Source organism: Dromiciops gliroides, chromosome 2 (genome assembly GCF_019393635.1).
Source record: "Dromiciops gliroides isolate mDroGli1 chromosome 2, mDroGli1.pri, whole genome shotgun sequence".
NCBI lineage: Eukaryota > Metazoa > Chordata > Mammalia > Microbiotheria > Microbiotheriidae > Dromiciops > Dromiciops gliroides.
This window is the reverse complement of record NC_057862.1, coordinates 245924106-245946791: the sequence shown is the minus strand read 5'-3', so window position 1 is coordinate 245946791 and position 22686 is coordinate 245924106. Positions and strand designations below refer to the sequence as shown.

Genomic DNA, 22686 nt, shown 5'->3' with positions numbered 1-22686 from the left:
TAAATGATGTCAGAACAGGAAAGTATTGCAAAGTTTGGATGAGGGATGGATCAATTTCACTTTCAGTAGTAACTCCTAAATCTGATTTGTTGGAATTTAAGATGTAATCCTTAAAAAAGTCCCTTAAACCTGAGGATTGTTTATTAACACCCCCTTTTTGACCTTTGTCTTAGAAACAACTGTTGTGTTCTGGCAGCAGTCCCTGGAGTTCCTCATGATCATTCTTCTTATCTACCTTACCCCTAAAAGGTGAGGTTCTATGGATGCCTATAAAGTGCTTTGAGATCTTTAATTTTTTTTTAAAAGAGAAGTTTTAAACTTGCTTTGAAATTTTAATATTATTTGATAACATAGGAAATCACAACTATTATACACAGGTTTGACATTTTAATGCAGTCTGGAATCTATAATAATGGAATTATAATACTTAGAGCAACAGCCATTATCTAGAAATAACTCTCATAAAGTTCTCTGACAATGTTTACAACAGGTGAAGAAAATATTCATTCATGTCAGATATTGAAAGACCAAAAGATACATTAGTTGATGCAATCATCAACCCAAGGTTGAAGCATATGTATTAGCTTCAGAAATTTAAAAATATAAAATTTTGAGATTAAAAGGACAAGTTAAATTATTAATGTCATAAATATTTTTTTCTAATGGTCATTCTCTAGAAGTTTTATACCTTCATTACCTGTTAGGCACCATGAAGAAGCTAACTATATAGCAGACATCAGATTTCATAATCATATTTTGACACTAAAAGTAATTTAGTTACTTTTCCATCTAGACTAGCTCCAATATGATTCAGTCTTTCATTGAAAGCAATTCTTGTATTCATTGGAAATCCAAAGCATCTTTCAAGTTTTAAAAAAATGCAAAGAATGGTTATCAAAGAAAATGAATAAAATCCATATTGAGATAATTTTTTAGAAAATGATTGAAGTTTTAACCCAAGAAAGGACTCTTAGAGCGTCTTATAGCTTAGAATAAGAACATGTCAATCACGATTAAGCTTCTAGAATCGGAATCCCTTTGAAATGCAGCTGTTTCTTCTTTAATTGTGGAAGGGACTCTAAAGAAAAGAAAGGTCCAGCCTTAAAGATGAGTAAGGAATACAAAATAGCTCAGGATTAGTTGTGGAGTTCAAAGGTCGCTAATTACACTAAGGAGTTCCCAGACACAGGGAAAACATTAAACAGGTTACCTACAAAATGGGAAATAGACTTTGTCTTCAGAAATTATCCTGAAGTGACAAGTTTCTAGACAAAATCAAACGTATCACAGTGTACCCAGCTGATCTCAATGGGATGAAAATAGGAATTGGTTTTAGTTCTGTAGTGTTCTGAAAGGCAACTGATGGTATCACATTTCCTTCCCCCCATAATTTTCATATTTCTTTATATCTTCAGGTTTCTAGAATTGGTTTCAAATTAGAGAATCATGGCTTCTCTTTAAAGTTTTCTAAAAAGAGATCGATCACATTAAAATTTCCCACTAACCACTATGAATCTCATACTTAACTCATAGTACTTTGCTCAACTTATGTAAAATTAGGTGGTTGGCTGAAAACCAGTAAAGCCTTCCAGATGGTTTAGTTTTTGATGCTGATATTTAGTTGGTAGTGCACTACACTGTAGTTCCTACAGCATAAGAGAGTTCAACCTTACTGTATAAAAAGGTTTTTTTCCCTTCTAAAAAGGCCAGTTGTCATTAATAATGGGTTAGTATCATTGATAATAATGAAGAATCAGTTATTTCAAATCTTGAGGTTCCAGGCTACCCTCGAGTCATTCTATTGCTCTTCTTTAAAAGAGCAAGTAGATTTATGCAATATTTTTCTTATTAGAATCTTAAAAAGCAAAGTATCATAAAAGTATTTGTCATCAGTATTTAGTCATTTTCTAAAGGAGTATTCTGTTTGTGACATTTAGTTTTAAAGACACAAACATGAAAAAATACTTAGGCTTGAGAGATTCAAACTAAATTCTTATCAGCTAAAGTCAGCATTACTATTTATTAGTTATTGAGAAAAAAGATAACAAAGAATAGAGAAAGAACAATGGTGGAAAGAACAGCAAGATTGGATGGATTATGAAAAAAAGAAAAGATATCATGGAAATCAGAGAAAAGGAGATAAAGATAATACACTATATGTAACTGAAATGGTAACTACTTTCTATACAAAGTATGGTTTTTTACATGAATTTATTAATCACTGAATTCTTGAATGCAATTCAAGCATAAAAGCAACATATATTCAAATACATCTCTAAAAAATTAAGACAGAAAAGCAGCAAGTCATCAAGCCTTTCTTATAGAGTGGGGTTTTTATTGCCCTTTAACATACTCAATATCATTCTGCAGAAAAAACTTAATTATGGAAGATCAATGAGTACACTTTAAAAGGAGTCAGAGAACAAAGATAAACATCTTCAACTGAATTATGCAGTTTCTTATAAGGAGGAAAGTTCTGACTAACATTAACAATTTTACATTAAAACCATCTCCTTCTTTTATAAGACTCCACATCCAAGAGAGCTATTGTTTCTAATGCAGCCACTACTACCAACATCAGCTTACACTGACTGAGGGGCTCACCCTGTGCAAGATGCTGAAATACACAGCCTAAAAAAAAAAAATCACTATTACAGACAATAGAGTCCAACTTCCTTATTTTACAAAGGAGAAAACTGAGGCCAGGGAGAGATTAAGTGACTTGCCTAAGGTCCTACTGGTAGCAGGGTTGGGATCTGTACCCTTGTACTCTGGCTTCGAATCCAAGGCTCTTTCCATTAAACCATATTCTTTTCCATTGTGTGCTTTATCTTTTTCAAGGAAACCATGAAAAGACAACAGAGTAGAAAATGAGCTTTTAAAATGTTTTCTTTTAAAACATTACCATTTAAAAAAAGAAATTGATCCATGATTCATTCCCACTGAAGAGAAATGTACACGTTAAAAAGTAAAAGATGGTAATTTTATTGTAACTATGTTAATATGACTTAAATTTTCCTTTTAAAAAAATTACAGATTACAGAAATAATGATCTATATGCTACTGGTGCAGGGGCTTTGGAATTCCAGATGTAGTAATCAGATGAAATCAATTCCCGGTCTAAAAGGAAAATAAGAGACAATGTTATAAATGTTTTTTAAGCACAAATTGTTTTATTCTGACTTTAAAAATGATACCTACAGCATTTGAAAATAATTTAAACAATATTCATGTATATCTTACTAATTTCATTTATCAATGCGTCAAGATGCTACCATTGCAATATTTCAGAAGCTTTAACAAATTTTAATACTCACTGATTAATCTGCTTGTTTTTAGTTTATAATACAAAGTATCATTCAAATATTCTTTAAACTTCCTATGCCAAATCCTATCATTTTCCTTAGCAAGTTTTCTTCTAACCCCTTATCCTTAGAGCAAAATCCTTATACTTGAATCAGTTTCTGTTTTTGCTACTGCAACTTCTTGATTAATATCCCTTATTTTGACCTTGATACCTTCTTGTTCTCTTAAAACATGACAGCTAAAATAATCTCTCTTGACTACTTACAAAGTTACCCATCACAGGATCCCTAGTAAAATTTAAATTTCATCCTTCTATATTTGCAAAATTCAATCTTGCAGCTTTTATTAAGCCAGTGTAACTCATAAACACTTTTCTTTATTACTTCTAACTATAGAATACTATAGTTTAGAACACTTTAAAAAGAGTATTGCTGGCAGCTAGGTGGCACAGTGGATAAAGCACTGGCCCTGGATTCAGGAGTACCTGAGTTCAAATCCAGCCTCAGACACTTGACACTTACTAGCTGTGTGACCCTGGGCAAGTCACTTAACCCCCATTGCCCTGGGAAAAAAAAAAGAGTATTGCTCTCCTAAACATGTTGTAACTTTTTTTTCTTTTTTTTCTTTTTTTTAACATGTTGTAGTAATGTTTGAATATTCTAATATGGTTATAGCTCACAATGGCCAAAGAATGAGTAATAATTATTACTATTATGGCAAGTGTTTAGAAATTAATAGTGGAAGGAAACTGGTCTGTACTTGATGGACCATTTAAAATTAGCTCCGTTTACTTTAATATTATGGCAGGGGTGTGTTAAACTGGTCACTTAATATCAGGATACATGTCTGAAAATTATTTTCCTATATATTTCCATTATTTAACAGTGAACGCCTGAAATGTTTTAGACATGGAGTCAATTAGAACCATTTCAGTTTCAAGAGCTATGCAATCTTAAATACTGTTTGTCAGCATTTGTCACCAAAGCCTTCCACAGTAGTTTTTCTTAGAATCTATGACTTATCTCTAACAAGATACAAAAATTCTAGCATAGTTAGAGGTCAACATTCGCTGAAATCAACCAACCAACAAGTATTTACTAAAGGCTTACTATGTGTGCTGGCTATACAAAGACAAAAGTCAAACAATTCAATTCAACGAACATTTACTAAATGCTTACTGTGTGCAGGCACTGTGCTAAGCACTGGAAACATAAAAATAGGCAAAAGACAGTCTCTGCCTTCCAGGAGTTTCCAATCTAAGGGGAGTGACAAGGTGTACATATATAATACACAAAATGAATTAAAGATAATTTTGAGGAGGGAGGCACTAGCAGCTTGGGGGTTAGGAAAGGATTTGTTGTAGTACTTAAATTGTATCTTTGTGTGTGTGTGTGTGTGTGTGTGTGTGTGTGTGGCAATTGGAGTTAAGTGACTTGCCCAGGGTCACACAGCTAGTAAGTGTCAAGTGTCTGAGGCCTAATTTGAACTCAGGTCCTCCTGCATCCAGGGCCGGTGCTTTATCCACTACACCACCTAGCTGCCCCACTTAAATTGTATCTTGAAACAAACCAGAGATTTTAAGAGATGGAGGAAGTAATCTTTAAGAAATGACGGAGATAATATAGAAAGAAAGCAGAGCTAACCAAATAACTCTTGTTTATGCAGTGCCCAATTCCCTGTTGTCATCACCATATAGTTTTTTGGGATTTTAAAAATTCTGATCCAGGAATCTCCCTTAGACCTCTCAAGCAATGATCTCACTGCCTTTACTCATTCCCTTCCCCTGCCACCCCAGGATTTCTACCAGCTTAAGATAACACATGAAAAAATTTTTTTAAAAAATCTTTTCTTTCAAAATGTGTAAATTATATACATTTTGTTTAACTGAATTCAAGTCACTACCTCTTAATTCTATGTAATTTCAGTATTTAAGCTGTACATCATTTAAAATTTGTTGACAAGTTGCTTTGTGATTATAAATTATGTATAGCATTTGCCTGATATAGTAGGTGTTTGGTAAATACTGATTAGCCAAAATATTTTCTTAAAGGTAAAAAAACCCCATTATTACACAGTTACATTATCACAGTAGCAATTATTTGTTAAAAAAAACTCTATTTACAAGAAGAAAAGAAATCTAGTTTTCAGTCCTATTCAATTCAATTCAAACCTATCTTGGCTCCTCCCCTTTTACAAGTCCAGTTTCAGTGAGTAGCTTTGTAAGCCATCAGAAGCAGAGAGATCAGACTGTGATGGGCTGGACAAGAAGAGAAGTGTCCTAGGAAGGTACTCAAAACCATCAACATTTAATATAATTGGACTGCATCATAATATATGAAATCTTACTCATTATGAAATTTTTGTTAAACTTTCTTCAGTTCAGTTAAAAACTAGGAAACTTACATGTAGTTATTTTAGGTTTTCCTGATGCAAACACTTGAACTGAATGTTGATCTGCATAACACCCAGTGAGTGTGTAATCTGGGATCCTAAAATAAAGCTGGGAGAAAATAAAAATGTATCTAAATACAGATCATTCATTTAGTCCACAATGTCACATAGTTCCTTTACTTATAATTTCAGTGGGTTTATCTCACATATTTCACAACATAAAAATCACAAATACTAAAACCAAAATATAGTGTAAATATTGATGATGAGTGCAAGTGCAAGTAGGCTAACATATTTCTAATTCAGTGCAAGAAGTGGAACCATATGGTTGAAAAAGGGAGGTGGCTGGTCATACAGTGAAAGTGAAGGATAATACAGACAGATTCAAAAATGAGTTTAAAACGGCTGCTCTTTTTAAACGTTGTATACTTCAAATCCAGTGTCAAAGGTATGGATGCTCTCTCCAACACTGATTGCAAACCTTTCACATGTTGATGTGGCCAAATAAAGTCTATGACCTTGTTGGCCAACCTCCTAGTGATTAAACGCTTCAACTTAGCTAGGTTATTCCAGAGATGACAGGTGAAAGGGGTGGGGTAGGGTGGGGGGTGTAGAGGGAAGGGAATAAGCATGTTTGTAGCACTTAAGTCTTTTACAAAGACCTTCTACATTTGATTCTACATTCTCTCATTTGATCCTCATAACAACTGGGAGGTGGGTGTTTTTGTTATCCCCATTTTACAACTGAGGAAACAGAGGCAAAAAAATGTTGTTACTTGCCCAGGGTCACACAGTCAGAAAGTGTCAGAGGCTACTTCTGAACTCGGGTCTCACTGACTCCAGGCACAGTACTCTATCTAGTGCTCCACCAGATGCCTCTAAATAGACATATGGTCTAGTACTGGGCCCATATTCAAGCTTTATCAGCTACCTAAGACTTATTAGACCTTTGTCCTTTGAAGGTATAGCTTCTGAGGATACACGGTCACTTCAATGCCATAATGGAGTGTCAGTCAGCAAGCATTTATTAAGCACATAATAAATACTAGGCACCGTGCCATGTGTGGGGTATGCAAAGGCAAAAAAAAAAAGAGTTCCTACCCTCAAGAAGCTTACATTTCAATGGTAGAAAAACATATATATATATATATATATATATACGTACACATATACATATACATACGCACACACATATATATGTATGTATACATGTACAGATGTATATGTATATACACATACAAAACTACATAGAAGATATATACAGAGTATATGAAAGAAACTATTGGGGGAAGGCAGTTGGGGGAGGAGGGAATTCTGTAGAAGGTGTGATTAGTGCTGAGTCTTGAAGGAAGTCAGAATAACTAAGAGGTGAGGAGGGAAAGCAATCCAGGGCAGCTTGTTAAAAGCCTTAAATACCAAACAAAGGACTTGATATTTGACCCTGGAGGTAAAGGGGACCCCTTGGAGTTTCCTGAGTAGGGAAAATCACAAGATTAGTCATCAAACATTTATTAAGTATTACTATGTGCCAGAGACTGGGCTAAATCATTAGTACGATGCTTTAGGAATATCTTCTATACCTCATATGGAAAAATATTTTGAACGTTAAGTGGAGGATGGACTGGAGTCAAATGAGACAAGAGGCAGGGATGTCAATCTTCTAGAAGGCCCCTGTCATAGCTTAGGTGAGAGGTGATGGGGGTCTATCCTAGGATGATGGCTATGTGACTAGAAGGAGAAGGAAGTACAAGAGAGATGCTGTAAAGGAAGAAACAGTATATTAAATATCATTAAACATATTTTTTTATGATGTCCTTATAAGAATCATCATTCATCATACTGTGCTCCAGCAGGTAGCATATTATGTGAAGCTATTTGCTGCTAAACTGCAGAACCGTCTTATGGTTTGTTGTTTATTCAGTCATTTCAGTCATGTCTGACTCTGTGACTCCATTTGGGGTTTTCTTGGCAAAGACACTAGAGTGGTTTGCCATTTCCATCTTCAGCTTATTTCATAGATGAGGAAACCAAGGCAAACAGGGTTAAATGACTTGTCCAAGGTAACACATCTAGTAAATGTCTGAGGCCAAAATTTGAACTCACAAAGATGAGTCTTCCTGACTTCAGGCCTGGCACTTTATCCATTGTACCACCTAGCTACCCCTTATGGTTGGTAGTGATTATACTAATGTATCTGGGAATGTTTGTCTCTAAATTCTGTATCTGAACTATATTGGGTATCCCTAGGAAAATTCCTATATAAGGTGTACAGAAATATTTGTACCTAAAGTGCATATCTATCCTAATTTTTTTTGTCTCCTTATATAATGAGCTCCCCTTTTTTGCTATTAGATTGCCCCATCCATGTATATTATCTCCATAGCTATTGTGCTGTCTGATAATCTTTTTGCTTTTAATTTCTTAGTTTTTCCTTTTATGTCTTTCTTGTTTAGAGGACAGGTTTTTAATGTAGCTTACTCACTCAAATATATTCAATAACTTACTTTTACATATGCTGTACCCCCAATGCAAATAGTGTCAACTGGTTGCTTCTGATGACCCATAGTACTAAAATTCACAGTCCCAGAAAGATTAATTTCCAGTGATTTGGGGAACTTTTGCCCTGAAAATAGAAATATCATCAACCAACAATTCCAGATTAATAGGCACCTGCAATAGACAAAGGAGGAAAAAGAAGAAAAAAGCAACTCACCTATAACCCAGATTAATAAGCTTTTCTCTCGTAATACTTCTATTTGGCCAAAACTAACTTTGTATTCCAAATGGGTGATTGGGCCTCTGAAAATACAAAGTTTTTAAAAAGTTATCATGTAAATAAAGCTATATATAAAGTTTACAAAAACATGCAAAAAAAATTTGATACTTATACTTAACACAAGCTCCAATTTCTACTTTGTTTGGCTTCCAAATGAAGTACAATCTGAGTTTTGAGTTAGAGGACCTCGATTTGAATTCTGGTTCCTTCATTACCTTTGTGGCATTGAGCAGTTTACTTAGTTTCTATGAGACTTTATTTCCTTAACAACTCAAAAACCAAAGAAGTATACAGACAGAAATGATCAAAAAAAGAAATATGGACAATGAAAATGATGATTTGACTCTATTCAGTTAGGTCATTTTGAGAAGAATTACATTTCAGAACAAATTTAAAAATAGAAAACAGTAAGGAAGTAACCCTGAAACCTAATCAGCTTAATTCACCAGATGGTTAGTTGACAGCAAGGCCAGACATGTATATAAGATAGAGTAATTACTAGAAGACAGAGCACTCTCTGGAAACAGGAGTCTGCTACAGCTTATATTTATTAATGATTGGCATTCACAATCAGGAAAATTACAGACATAAACTGAAGCTAAAAATGTGATTTTGTGCTGTTTACCATTTTTTTATCAGTGATTTAGACAAAGGTATACTTGGCATTTCTATCAAATTTGAAGATGACACAAAACCACTAGTGATAGATAATACACTTGGATAAGAAAGTTGGGATCCAAAAGCCTAGAACAGTGAACTGAATCTAGCAAGATGACATCCAATAGAGATAAATATAAAATCTTACATTTGAGTACAAAAAGATCAACTTTGCAATCATTAGATGTGGAAGACGTGATTATAGAGTGGCTGTTCTAAGAAAGATCTGGGTAGCTTAGTGGACTTAAGTCCAGTATGAGTCAGTGTAAGGGATAGGTGTTACAAAAGCTAATACCACTGGCAGCATTAAGAGGGCCATTGGGATATGAGAGTCTCACTGTACTCTACTCCTGTGAAACCTCAATTGGAGTATTGGGTCCATTTCTGAGAGCCACGGCTTATAAAGATATTGATAGGCTGGAGAGCATCCAAAGGAGGGCAGTGAGGAGGATGGTGAAGGGCCTTGGATCCATGACATGTGAGGATGAGCTAAAGGAACTATGGATGTTTAGTCTGAAGAAGAGAAGACATGGGGGTAGGGGTGGGGGTGGGGGCTGATAAAACAGCTGTCTTTGCAATTCTGCAAAGGAGGAATTAAGACTTGTTCTGTTTGACTCCATTGGGCAGAACTAGGAGTAGGGGCAAAGAGGTAAAACTTCCTATCAATGAGAAGTGACTAACAGTGGAATGGGCACCTTGGATAGGGGGTGGGTTGCCCCGTTTTGGGGTCTTCAGAGATTGAATGAATATCCATCGGGTATGTTATAGTAGGGGCTGCTGGAGTCACTTCCAACTCTCAAAATCTGTGATTTTATAATTATAGTTTACAAACGAACATTATTAGATTAGCATGAAAATCCTTACTTGCTTAAACAAACATTATTTAAAGAGAACACTGAAAAAAATGGAGAAACCATGTCACTAAATTATTCCTACCTGTTATAAAAAGGTATATGAGCTTCACAGTACTCAAAGCAATTTTTCACACTTTCATGAAGTTTTAAATGGACGGTTATTTTTAACTGTGAATCTTCTTCCTTCAGTTGGTAAAATCCCAAAATTGGTGGGACAGGCACCTAAAAACAAACATTAAACCCACCCGTTAATTATAGTACTGTCATGGTTCATGGTTGTTGTCTATTCTCAGAGAGGACCAAAGTGACATCACTATGTTGGCGTCAAGGTATATCTAACTGTGGCTGATCATACTAATATGAGCTTGGAAGGCTCTACCACAGGTCAAGCACAAATAGTCTATATAAACATTTGGAGTGGAGAGGTCTCTAAATTTGGATATCTCACTTTTTTTTAAGCTGCTGCAGAATTGCAGAATTGTTTTGCTCATAGAGCTCAGCACCTTCTTTGATGCAGGAACATCATGCTAGGTGGTCCTTTGCCAGCATCTTGCATGACATGCAATGAATTCCAAAGTTCTTCAGAGTGTCCTTGTATCACTTTTTCTGACCACCATGTGAGCACCTTCTTTGTTTGAGTTCTCTGTAAAATAGTCTTTTAGGCAAGCAAATGTTTGGCACTCAAACAATGTGGCCAGCCCATTGGAGTTAAGACTCTCTACACTACAGTTTGAATTCAGGGTAGTTTAGCTCAAGAAAGGCCCTCGGTGTCTGGTATCTTATCCTGCCAGGTGATCTTCTGAATCTTCCTAAGCCAATTTAATTGGAAGTGATTCAGTTTTCTGGCATGGCGCTGGTATACTATCCCGGTTTCACAGGCATACAACAATGAGGGTCTGTAGACCTTCAGTTTTGGTGTAATCCCTCTTATCTCCCACACTTTCTTTCAGAGCCTCCCAAACACTGATCTAGCTTTGGCAATGCATGCATCAACCTCATTATCTAAGGGGATATCCCTAGAAAGTATACCACCAAGGTGAGTGAACTCATCCACAGTATTCAAAATTTCGCCATTTGCTGTAACTTGATGGTTCCACATATGAATGGTGTGGTGCTGGCTGGTGGAGAACCTCTGTTTTCTTGGTGTTAATTGTTAGGCCAAAATTAGCACAAATAGCAGAGAATTGATCCGTATGTTGTTGCATCTCAGCTTTAGAAGCTGCATTGAATGCACAATCAAATGCAAATGAAAAATCACAATTTGCCATCATTTTGGTAGCTGACCTTGATGCCATGTTCATCCTTGCTGAAGGCATTGAATATGGTTATTATACTAATGAACAGGGTATTTGCTCTGAGTTACTTCGCCACTTGCACTGACTGGTCTATGTCTTACACCTATCTTTTTCTATCCTCAGTATCTAGCACAATATCTTATGCAGAATATCCGTTAAATACATTTCTAGTGTTCTTTCCTAAGAAACCTCTCACCTTAATAATCATAATAAAATTATAATGAGATGTCATTGCTTAGGGTTAGACATACAGTATAGGACCATGAATCAAGTGAAGCAGCCCACAATGGTCTCCAAGATTGGGACCATGAAGAAAATAACAGAACTTTCATTTGTGTTTATTATTATTTTAAATAAGGAATTAAGGTTACCTGTTATATAGGAACAGCATGAGGAAGTTTTACAACATGGCAGGGTTGACAGTGATACCCTTTTGTTCACTTTCAGGATATTGTCATACATCATAGTTTACATGTGCTTGGTTAAGTGGATTTACAGATTATATTATCTAGTTTTAGCTAAACTATCCCTCACAAAATGGAAAAGTGGCTTAAAAAATTCCTGTATGGGGCAGCTAGGTGGCACAGTGGATAGAGCACCGGCTCTGGAGTCAAGAGTACCTGAGTTCAAATCCGGCCTCAGACACTTAACACTTACTAGCTGTGTGACCCTGGGCAAGTCCCTTAACCCCAATTGCCTCACTAAAAACAAAACAAAACACAAAAACAAAACAAAACAAAATTCCTGTAAACTAACCATGAAGATAATATTAATAATGTGAGCATAAATGAATAACAAAAATATGGCATAGCTAATGCTTCTATTCCTAGGTCTTACTTGGTTACAAGGTAAAGACAATAAAGATCTAATTGGTTCTGTCAAGCTGTTGGCAAAAAAAAAAAAATTCCACAATTATCAAGATTATCTGAAATATGGACTTATATATTAATATGGATTTACATATTATATATTTATATGTATTTATATTATATATTAACAATGAACCCCACCCTAAGTGAATGGTTTACCTTGAGATATTAGTCTAGGGTAGTATAAAGTCATCAAGATTAGCAAAACATCTAAAAAATAAAGTTTTGTTCCAGAAATGTCACCCACAAAAAATTTGTATTTATATACTTAAAAACCTTGGAAAGGAATTTCCTAACATCTTTCAAAATCTTCCAAATGAAGAATATCAGTGGATTTCGAGTATATTTGTTTAAATTAATGCAACACCTTTTAATTAATCTGAAAGAACAAATGACTGACATCAGGGAAAACAAATTTACTAGTAGGATTTCAACAAATGATTCTCAAGATTTCTTAAGGGTAGCCAATGACGTACTTCTTTTCAATTGTTTCTACACGTGTTTTATGAGGTGTCTTTTTAACTTAGACCAGTCATTAAAATCAACTACTGGGATTGAATGGATTTAGCACCAGAGCTCAGAACTATGTTATCACAAAGGGTTAAGCCAAAATTTAAAAAATAATCAAGTCTAATTAGTCATATAGGGCAGGCAGCTAAATGGTGCAGTAGACAGAGTACCAGGCCTGGAGTCAGGAAAACTTATCTTCCTGGGTTCAAATCTGGCCTCTGACACTTAATAGCTGTATGACCCTGGCAAGTCCCTTAACCCTATTTGCCTCAGTTTCCTCCTCTGTAAAATAAACCGAAGAAGGAAATGACAAACCACTCTATTATCTCAGCCATGAAAACCCCAAATGGGGGGGGGGGTGTGTCAAAGAGTTGGATACAACTGAACAACAAAAATCAGAAATATTATTTGTGAGAGCAAAAAGGGGTTTTATAATAAAATATTTTAAAATACTGTTTATTTTATCTTTTATCTTAATTTATTTATATATTTTTAAAAATTTCATATATGTGTATATGTCTATATATCTATATCTATATATTTTTTACATTGGGGACATGTTTTACAAGAGGGGTATCAAACTCTGCCAAACTCCTGAATGTGGCTTAAACAAGATTAAAATGTAATTGGTAAATGTTTAACAAAACAAATAAAAATATAATAAAACATAAAACATAATGTTAATTTGTGACATTCTAAGTCAATATGTGACCCATAAGGATCTGTTTCTATTTGAATTTGGCACCACATATATAATATAGTAGTATAGTATTACATCTATGTTATTTGTAAATAAATATATACATAGACTGGAGGTATATGTTCAAAGTTTTTTTTTCTCATAAGGGTGTGTGACAGACCACTGCTCTAAACAACTAGGTGACCTTGAAATTAGAATATTTAGTATTGTAAAAGTTCATAACATTCAGAACTCTCAATGAAATTTTAAACCTTCATTTTCATTTATCATCTTACAAAGCCTTATGAAAATTCTGCTCTGAAACAAACACGCATTATTTATTAACAATATCCATAAACTATACAGATTACTGATTTTAAGAAAAAAATCGGGCCTGTGATTTTATGCCTATAGAAAACTCCCTTTATCTATGCAGACTGTCACCTGGTCTTTAAGAATTTCCTAGAGCACCTAAGTAACTGGTCAAGGGTTATGCAGGTTGTGTCCACAGCAGACCTTGAACTTGGGTTTTCCTGGCTCTGAGACCAGATCTCTATCCACTAATCCACATATTTTGTGTAAGCACATGTGCACACGCACAGACACACATACACACACATCTTTTACCTGAGATGTATAATAGCACAAGTGGAATGACTCTAAAGGAGGTGTGAATGGAAATTTGTAAGGCCCACTAAATGCAGAATCATCCATTATATCAACACTACTGGAAGTAAGAATAGCGGAGTCGAGGGAAGTCACACAAGGATGCACCAGAATATCTTGAAGTGGAGATCCATTGGTGGGGAGATTCAAACTGACTGTAACATTTGGCATGACTCCTTCCAAATCACACTAGAAAAACAAACAAACAAGATTATTACTAACAAGATCCTAAGATGATAATAACAATAAGAGTGGACACTTAGATAACATTTTAGGATTTGCAATGTGCTTTACATACATTTTATGTTTACATGCATGCTTTATAAACATTTTATATGCCATCTCATCTGAGTATCACAGTAACCCTCTAAGGTAGACTTTACAGGCATCATTCCCATTGTACAAATGAGAAAATTGAGGTCCAAGTGTCAAGAGTAGGACTCAAATCCAGGTCTTTTGACCTCCCAATTTAAACAATTTCTCTACTTTTATAAAGCCTTTCCAGATGGACCAGAGTTAATTGTTTTTCTTTACTTTATTGAGTCTAAGCATGGAACTACAATGACTACTTTGTCTGATATCAACTCATAATATTATGACGTACCCTTGCCTTTGCCCCTAAAATGTATTTATCCTTGAGATATGTACATACACACACATGCATATATACATATACATATGTTTTTTAAAATGTTCATTCTACTGTCTAAATACCCTGTGTGGGTGTTCACATCAATGTGTTTATTTTTGGTCATAAGTACTTAGCAAGCAGAAAACAGCTCTATGAGCAATTTTCTCTGCATCACGCACAGCACCATGCATAAAAAGGGCCTTCATAAATGCTTTCTGATGATTATCATGTATTTAGAAATGAAAGTAAATTTGAGGTGGGCTTGTACACAACAGTGAAAACACGTGTTTTTTACCCTGAAGGATATGGCGACTGGATCTGTGACTTTACTGGTTTAGGAAACTTCCCAATATAGGTTGGCACCTCCTCTGCACTTCAGAGTCTTAGAGAGTTGCTGAGGGCACTACAGGTTAAGTGACTTGGTCAAATTCACACCCTCAGTTATGTTAGAAGTAGAATTTGAACCCAGGTCTTCCTGGCCCTGAAAGTGGCTATCTATTTGTTACCTACACTGTTTCTCTTTTCTCTCCCTTAATTTATTCTAATTCTTTAACAATCAAGTGCCACTGATTAGCTACACTTAAGAAAAGAAATAGAAGAATTAAGTCCATGCCCATGTAATTCAGTTGTTCACATTCTTAGTGATGAAGGAAATGACACTAATGTTTCCTCATATAACTCCTCATATTAGCTACTATATTCACTTCCATAACTAGATCATTTGCAATTTACAACAAAGCAATACACTTCAGAGATGTAGTATCATATAACTGATAAGAGGAACAACCCCGGAGTCTGAAAGAGTTACCCTGACACATATTATGTAAACACAGGCTTCACCTCTCAAGTTCTACAGAACCTTCTAAGCCTATACAATGCAGAAGCTTTGCCGATCTGCATGGATAGAGGCAATTTTTAACCCTTGATAAAATCAATGCTCTAGACATGCTCCCTCCCCCACAAAAAGGGGACAGGGGTGGGGAATTACACCTTGTAAGATATAAGTGCATCTCATTTTAAGGGCTCTCTCTCTCATATATGTGTATGTGCATTGTATGTGTGTGTGTGTTTATCTATATCTATATATTTGTATATAGTCATCAGTATTTAGAATTAGGGAAAGGATATCTTGCCCTGTGGGAAAGTGGGAGGGGAAGGGGATAAGACTGGGAGAGGTGAAGGAAGGAAGGGCAGATTAGGGGATGGAGGGTAACACAGTTAGCAATAGTAACTGTAAAAGAAATGATGAGCAGGATGCTATCAGAAGGGCTTATGAAAAATACAATTCATTTACAGAGAAAGAACTAATGGTATCTGAATACAGATTGAAGTATAATTTTTTTTTGTTAGTTCCTCTTTCTAAAGTTATTTTGTCCATTTTCTTTCACAACCTGACTAATGTGGAGATGTTTTGCATTACTGCACATGTATAATTTATATTGAATTGCTTGATTTATTAGGGAGGGAAGAAGAAAATTTGGAACACAAAGTTTTAAAACATCAATGTGAGGGGCAGCTAGGTGGCACAGTGGATAAAGCACCGGCCCTGGATTCAGGAATACCCGAGTTCAAATCCAGCCTCAGATACTTGATATGTACTAACTGTGTGACCCTGGACAAGTCACTTAACCCCCATTGCCCCGCAAAAAAAAAAAAAAAATCAGTGTGAAAAAAATTTTTTTTTACATGTAACTAGGGGAAACCATTAAACAAACAAACAAACAAACAAATAAATAAATAAATTTATTTTAAAAAAAGAATTAAGGAAAGGACCTTAGAGACAGCCTAAATAAGTGACTCACTCAAAGTCAGGTTGTGGTAGGGCCAAGCCTATATTCCCAAATCTCTTGGCACTTTATCCCTTTTTACTACGTTCTAAAGATATATTTTGTGTGGTAGGTTTCTTTTTCTTTTGGGGGTGGGGAAGGGAGCAAAATGTTTATTTTACAAAAAATTTCAAAATAAGATTGCTTTAAATAGTGAGTTCCTTTAAGGAACCAAAAAGTGAAATGTCTAATGACCATAGCATTGTATCTTATCACATTAATATGTTGTCAGTAATATTTGATAGCTATATATTATTAAAATAAATTATATATCAATGTCTAGATTTAAAGCATAAAGACTGAAGGAAGATTTCTGAGAATGAAACAATCTAAAAGTACTGTTATTTAAAAACAGCTACAAAATGTTTACTTATAGGTATTTTATTTATAGGGATTTCTGACATGGTCTTTAAAAGCTGGCATTTATATTAACATCGCTATCGCCTTTTCATAATCTTTCACCTTAAATAGGATTCCAGTAGGAGTGATTATTACTTAATGGTTCATTTGAAGCAAAACAAAATAGGAAAAAAAGACCTTTTAATGACTTTAGGTACCAATTTAGAGATTAGTCCATTTTACCTCCTAGAAAATCTACTGGAAAATTGGTGGGGCATGTAATAGAATCATTGAGTGTTAAAGATTGTAGGGACCTTAGAAGTCACTTAGTCAAAGGTCCTTAATTTATATAAGAAACACAGGTGGAAAAAGATGACATGATTTGTTCATCATTAGTGATAAAATTAATAGTTCATACCACTCTGACATACCATTTAAGAAAAAATTTAAGTTGTAATACTGCATTTACCAAAGTAAAATACTTTTACTTTTCTCAATATATGTAAAATAGAACCACTGAATATGCACCAGAAAGTCTCACCTTACATGTTATAGTTCCATAGACCTGCCACATATCTGCTACATCCCGCTTATCATACTGCATGGATTTAACTTTTTCAGTGATAGAAACAGCAACTTGTGGCTTTCCTTTGTAAGTACTGGCTTTCCATGCTGGTTGTTTTGGGCTTTGATTTATTGAAAGATTACTAAAATTATCTAATAAAAAGTTGACATCCAACAAAGTGCCAAATGGACAAACATGCAAGAGCAAATCAGGTAGTTGGCTCACTTTCGTACTTATATCAGCTTCAGTCTTGGGCCCAGAGTCGAGAAAATCAATCAATCCAAAAAGTAGATCAAAGGCTTGTGAAATTCCACTAATGCTAATGAGTGGTGGGTAAGGAGACAAAGTTTGCTCAACTAGTGGAACACTAACGTAAATCAAGCCATTCTTCTGAAGGGCAAGAACAGGCCACAGTTCTCTTCCTCCTATTGGAAGTCCATAGACTGAAGCTTTGCTGATTCGTGAACAGCTATCTCGGCTCTCCACAAAGTCCTTATCATCGTCTAATAACCTGAGTTCAAAAAGCAGAGCTTTGCAGAAGGATTCATCTTCTGGTAGAGGCACATAACTTGATCCATTGAAGGTTTTGGCTCGTTTTTCAACAGTGGGATACCTTCTGCATTAAGGAAAGAAAAGCTTATGTTATTCCTGATCCTGTCTATTCACAGTCAAAATAGAAGTAACAGAAAAACATTGCTAACTTCCTGACACACTCCTTCTCTCTCCTTTATGTTTTATTTATTTTCTCACAGGATGAGTTGTCATTTAAAAAACTGAAAATTTGAGCAAGTTTGTTTTCTTTATGATAGTTTTACTGTTGTAGAAATGGAAGAGATTTGACTCAGCTGTATATAGAGTTCAAACTTTTGAATTCACTGGGTAGATTTAAAAGTAGAAGACTGAGGAGATTGCTGTTACAAATTAAACTAGATTCTTCAAATTTTCTCTCCCTCTCTCTACCCCTCTCCCCCGCCTCTCTCTCTCTCTCTCTCTCTCTCTCTCTCTCTCTCTCTCTCTCTCTCTCTCACACACACACACACACACACACACACACACACACACACACCCCCCCCCGAAGGACACAGCTTCTTTATGACTTTCATACCTTATAGGCAATGCCAGACATATCACTAATGCATTCTTTTGGGGATATATAAAATACTTTTACCTTTCACATATTCTAAAATATTATATATTCTTAGTTTTAAAAGTTTTCTGCTACCATCTATGAGAGTACAGACTAGTCTCAAATATTGTAATCATTATCTAACTTAATGATGTTAAGTATGACTTTTAATTTCCCTAGGCCTCAGCACTTTTAACTAGAAAATAAATGGGTTGAATTAGGGGTTCTTAAATGTCCTTTTCAGTTCTAAAATTCTATGACCGACTATAGGGTAAAAATCCATTAGATTGTGAGTTCCTTGAGGGCAGGAACTGTCTGTTACCTCTCTTTTTACATCCAGCTGTTAGCATAGTACCTGCTATGTAGTAAGTATTTAATAAATGCTAATTGACTGACTGGTTAATCAAATCAATTCTAGGCTCAACTTAGGCATTTCAGGTGGATTCTTAGGCTTTCCTTAGAACAGGCTGAAAATGTCAGAGTTGAAAGAAGCCTCTGAGATAATCTTGTGCAATACCTTCACTTTATAGAAACAGAAGCTCAGAGAAATGAAGTTATGACCAAAAATAATAATAGAATTTGAATCTCAACTTCTATTCTAAATCTAGTGGTTTTTACTCTACAAGATAGGCTGAAGGACAATGGGACTGCTATGAGACAGATATGACCCAGGGCCAACCTTGATTTGTTGTTGTTACTTAGTTGTGTCTGACTCTTCATTACCCCATCTGGGGTTTTCTTAGCAAAGACAGTGAAGCATTTTGCCATTTTCTTCTCCAGCACATTCTACAGATAAAGAAACTGAGGCAAACAGAGTTAAGTGATTTGCTCAGGATTACACAGCTGAGGGCACATTTGAAATCTGTAAGATGTGTGTTCCTGACTCCAAGACTAGCACTCTATATCCACTATGCCACCTAGCTGCCCTTTAAGTGATATACAGAGGATATGCACAGGAATGCACTGGAGCACATTGAACAAAGGGGTGAAATAGTCAGAAATATACTTTAGAAAAATCACTTCAAAATCCAAGTGGAATGTGGTTTTTCCCTTTTATTCTGAATCTTCTTTCACAACATGACTGATGTGGAAATATGTTTAATAACAACAACAAAAGAAATCCAAGTGGAAGATGAAGTAGGGAAAAACTTAAACAGGGAGAGCAACATGAAGACTACTGCATGCCTACTGTTGCATGCCATGGGGTTTCCTTGGCAAAAATGCTGGAGTAGTTTGCCATTTCTTTCTCCTGCTCATTTTACAGACAAGGAAACTGAGGCAAACAGGGTCAAATGACTTGCCCAGGGTCACATAGCTAGTAAGTGTCTGAGGCCAGATTTGAACTCAAGAAGATGTGTCTTCCTGACTGCAGGCCTGGTACTGCTGCCCTAACTTTAATTTACTTATCCCAAAGCCTTAAAAGGCACTAAATCAGCTTGTGCTATAAGAAGGGTAGTTTGCTAGGGTAAGAATCATTTGTCTCACAAAACTCTACCAATGACTGTCTGACTTTCAATATAAATGGGTGAAGAAAAATTCACCCAATCACTAACAAATTTCTCTTTTGAATTAAAAAAAAATGAAGACAGAAACTTTAAAACCCATCCTATTTACCTTACTAATATGAATTATTTAAATTTTCGCTTTTCATATGACCACATATTTAGAACTGGAAGAGACCTTAGAGGTCTGACTCTCTCTCTCTCTCTCTCTCTCTCTTTTTTTTTGGTGACCCAATTGGGGTTAAGTGATCCAGATTAACTGATAGTTAAGGTGCTGAGTGTTCAGAGAAATCACCATTATTGGAGAATTTTCTTTTCTTTAGAACCAATCTTTTAATTTGAAACATTTCACTTCCAAAAGCATCCTCAATTAAAATCAGAAATGATAGGTTCACAGAGACAGTGCATCAGTCATATTTAGGGAATCATCCGTTCTGAGGGTATTTAGCTCATGATTTTTCATATATACAGAACTAAAGAATCTATCTATCTATCTATTTTTTTTTCTGGGCAATGACTTACCCAGGGTAAGTAAGTAAGTAAGTAAGTAAGTAAGTAAGCTAGTAAGTGTCAAGTGTTTAAGGCCAGATGTGAACTCGGGTCCTCTTGACTTCAGGGCTGATGCTCTATTCACTTGTGCCACCTAGCTGCCCCTGACTCTCTTTTACAGATGAGGAAACTGAGATCTAGAGAGTAATATTAATAATATAACTAGTCTAAGATCACAGAGGTAGTAAATGACAGCACTGGGATTTGACCTGAGGATCCTCTGACTCCAAATCAAAACAACCTTAACAGAAAATTAAAACCTAAACTTATTTAGGGTGTAAAGTTAATAAATGTTATGGGGTTAGGTAAACTGGCCAGCAGAGAAGACCATCTCCTGCAGAAGACAAACCTGGAAGCAAGAGAGATAAGTCCATTGGGTGTGGCTGCTACCTTTGTGGAGCTGGAGGGATGGAGATGGGAGTCGCCTTTGTCCAACTTCCCCCAACCACCACCAGTGGGGGGATGGTCCTCCCTCAGGTGATCACCCCCCATAAGGGAACTTTCCACAGTCCAAGGATCGCCTCACCTGGTCCCTCCACCATTGGTCCTCTATAAAAGTATTTGCCTTTCTCCTGCTCGAGGAGACAGGTATCTCAACTTCTCTGTGCCATGCTATCTCCCCATGAGAAAAGTTCATGGACCTTTCTCCTGGTTTCCTTTCTCTAGGGCCTAAATAAAATACTATTTTATTCTAACTGAATTTGTGTGCGAGAGTGTAATTCTTTAAATAGGAATTTCTAAGGATCCCAACTCACCCCAACACCCCAAACCCACCACCCTTTCCCGTAACAGTAAAGAAAAATAATGACTAAGCAACATTCTTTGTGTCAAATATCAGGCATTTTCATTTCTGCATTACCAAGCTGTTTTATTTCACAATTTTCTCTTAGAATTCTTCTCTTCCTTTAAGACACAGCTCAAGTGAAACCTTCCTCAAAAGTCTTTCCTGATTTCCCCAACTACTATTGCTCCCCTTCCTTACTTTGCATTTAGCCTATATTTGTTCTATGTCCATTTATAAACACATCTTTTCCTGATAGACTATACACTCCTTTTGATTAGAGGTTAATTTTAATTCTTTGTATTTATAGCCCCAGTGCCTAACACAGTGCTTGACAGGTTACACGTCCTTAATAAATGCATGTTGATCAATAGGTTTATAAATGATTTAGTCTCGATCAACCCTCAACCTCCTTTCAGAGCTACTACTCTGCTATGGTTCCTTAAACTAAGGGCAGAATTAATTATTGCTTTTCATAAAGGAAAAAGATGGAAATATTCGTCCAACTAAATGTTTCTTTGATTAAGTTGACATTTCCATCGTTTCCATTTTTCACATGCTTACTTGGATAAATTGCTGGCTATTTAACCAGCCGACTAGTTAATTCTCACCCCAAAGGAACAATGTTTCAATTTTCATCTCAGTATCATCAGTCATAGGGATGAATACGTCCATGATGGTTGAGCACTTAGATGCTCCCAGCACTCTCCCAGCTGGCTGTCAGTACCCCATTTTGTGGATTAAGAAACTGAAGCCCAGAGAAAAGCACTGACTTGTCCAAGTTTTCACAGCAGCGGAACTGGGACTTCAACCCGGACTGACTCGATATCTAGTACTTTTTCCTTTATATATCACGATTTTCATTCCACTATTTTCCCGTACTCATTCGTCAGACCACGAACCAAACATCTGATTATCAAGATAATCACTAAGTATTTGTCACGTGCAAGGCACCGGGCTAAGCGCTGAAACACAAACTTTCTGAAAAGGTTAAAATGAAGGGAGCAGCATTGATATTTTGTAGGGGTTCAGGGAAAGAATACGTAGCAATGACGTGAAATTATACGATACGCACATAGGTCTTCAGAATCTGATTTTCCTTTGCCCCAGGGACCTAAAGATCTGTACTGTGTTGCCTCTTTGGGGAGCACGGTCCTCAAGAACAAAATGAGCCTAAAGAGGTGTTTTCTTAAGCGATCGCGATCCCTGCGGGTGCCCACTCACATTTACCTGGAGAATCTCACGGTCCCACCATGCGGGGTTCCTGGTTCGTGACTCACCAGCCAGATCGCCCGCTGGGCCATGACTGGACACCAATGGACTAACTCATCACCTGTCTCGGTCACCGCCAGGAGAAAACTCGA

At 36.0% G+C, this 22686-nt stretch overlaps 1 protein-coding gene across 4 annotated transcripts; it reads right to left on the bottom strand.

Annotated features, from left to right (window-relative positions):
- Window positions 1–354: 354 nt before the first annotated feature.
- Window positions 355–22683, bottom strand: AP5M1 (adaptor related protein complex 5 subunit mu 1). 4 transcript variants are annotated; one of them, XR_006355033.1, is made up of 9 exons: window positions 22553–22683; window positions 17341–17980; window positions 13965–14192; window positions 10067–10206; window positions 8411–8496; window positions 8202–8320; window positions 7278–7425; window positions 5710–5806; window positions 3100–3120 (listed from the first exon to the last, which is right to left on the bottom strand). XR_006355033.1 is itself a non-coding variant. In XM_043989076.1 (8 exons), exons 1-8 carry the CDS (start codon window positions 22624–22626, stop codon window positions 3038–3040), a joined length of 1218 nt encoding a protein of 405 aa, XP_043845011.1. In that variant the 5' UTR covers window positions 22627–22683; the 3' UTR covers window positions 355–3037. The 4 variants fall into 4 exon arrangements, 3 of the variants coding, with proteins under 3 accessions (XP_043845011.1, XP_043845009.1, XP_043845010.1); XM_043989076.1 differs by lacking the exon at window positions 7278–7425 and having other exon boundaries at window positions 355–3120; window positions 17590–17980; XM_043989074.1 differs by lacking the exon at window positions 7278–7425 and having other exon boundaries at window positions 356–3120.
- Between the last annotated feature and the right edge of the window lie 3 nt (window positions 22684–22686).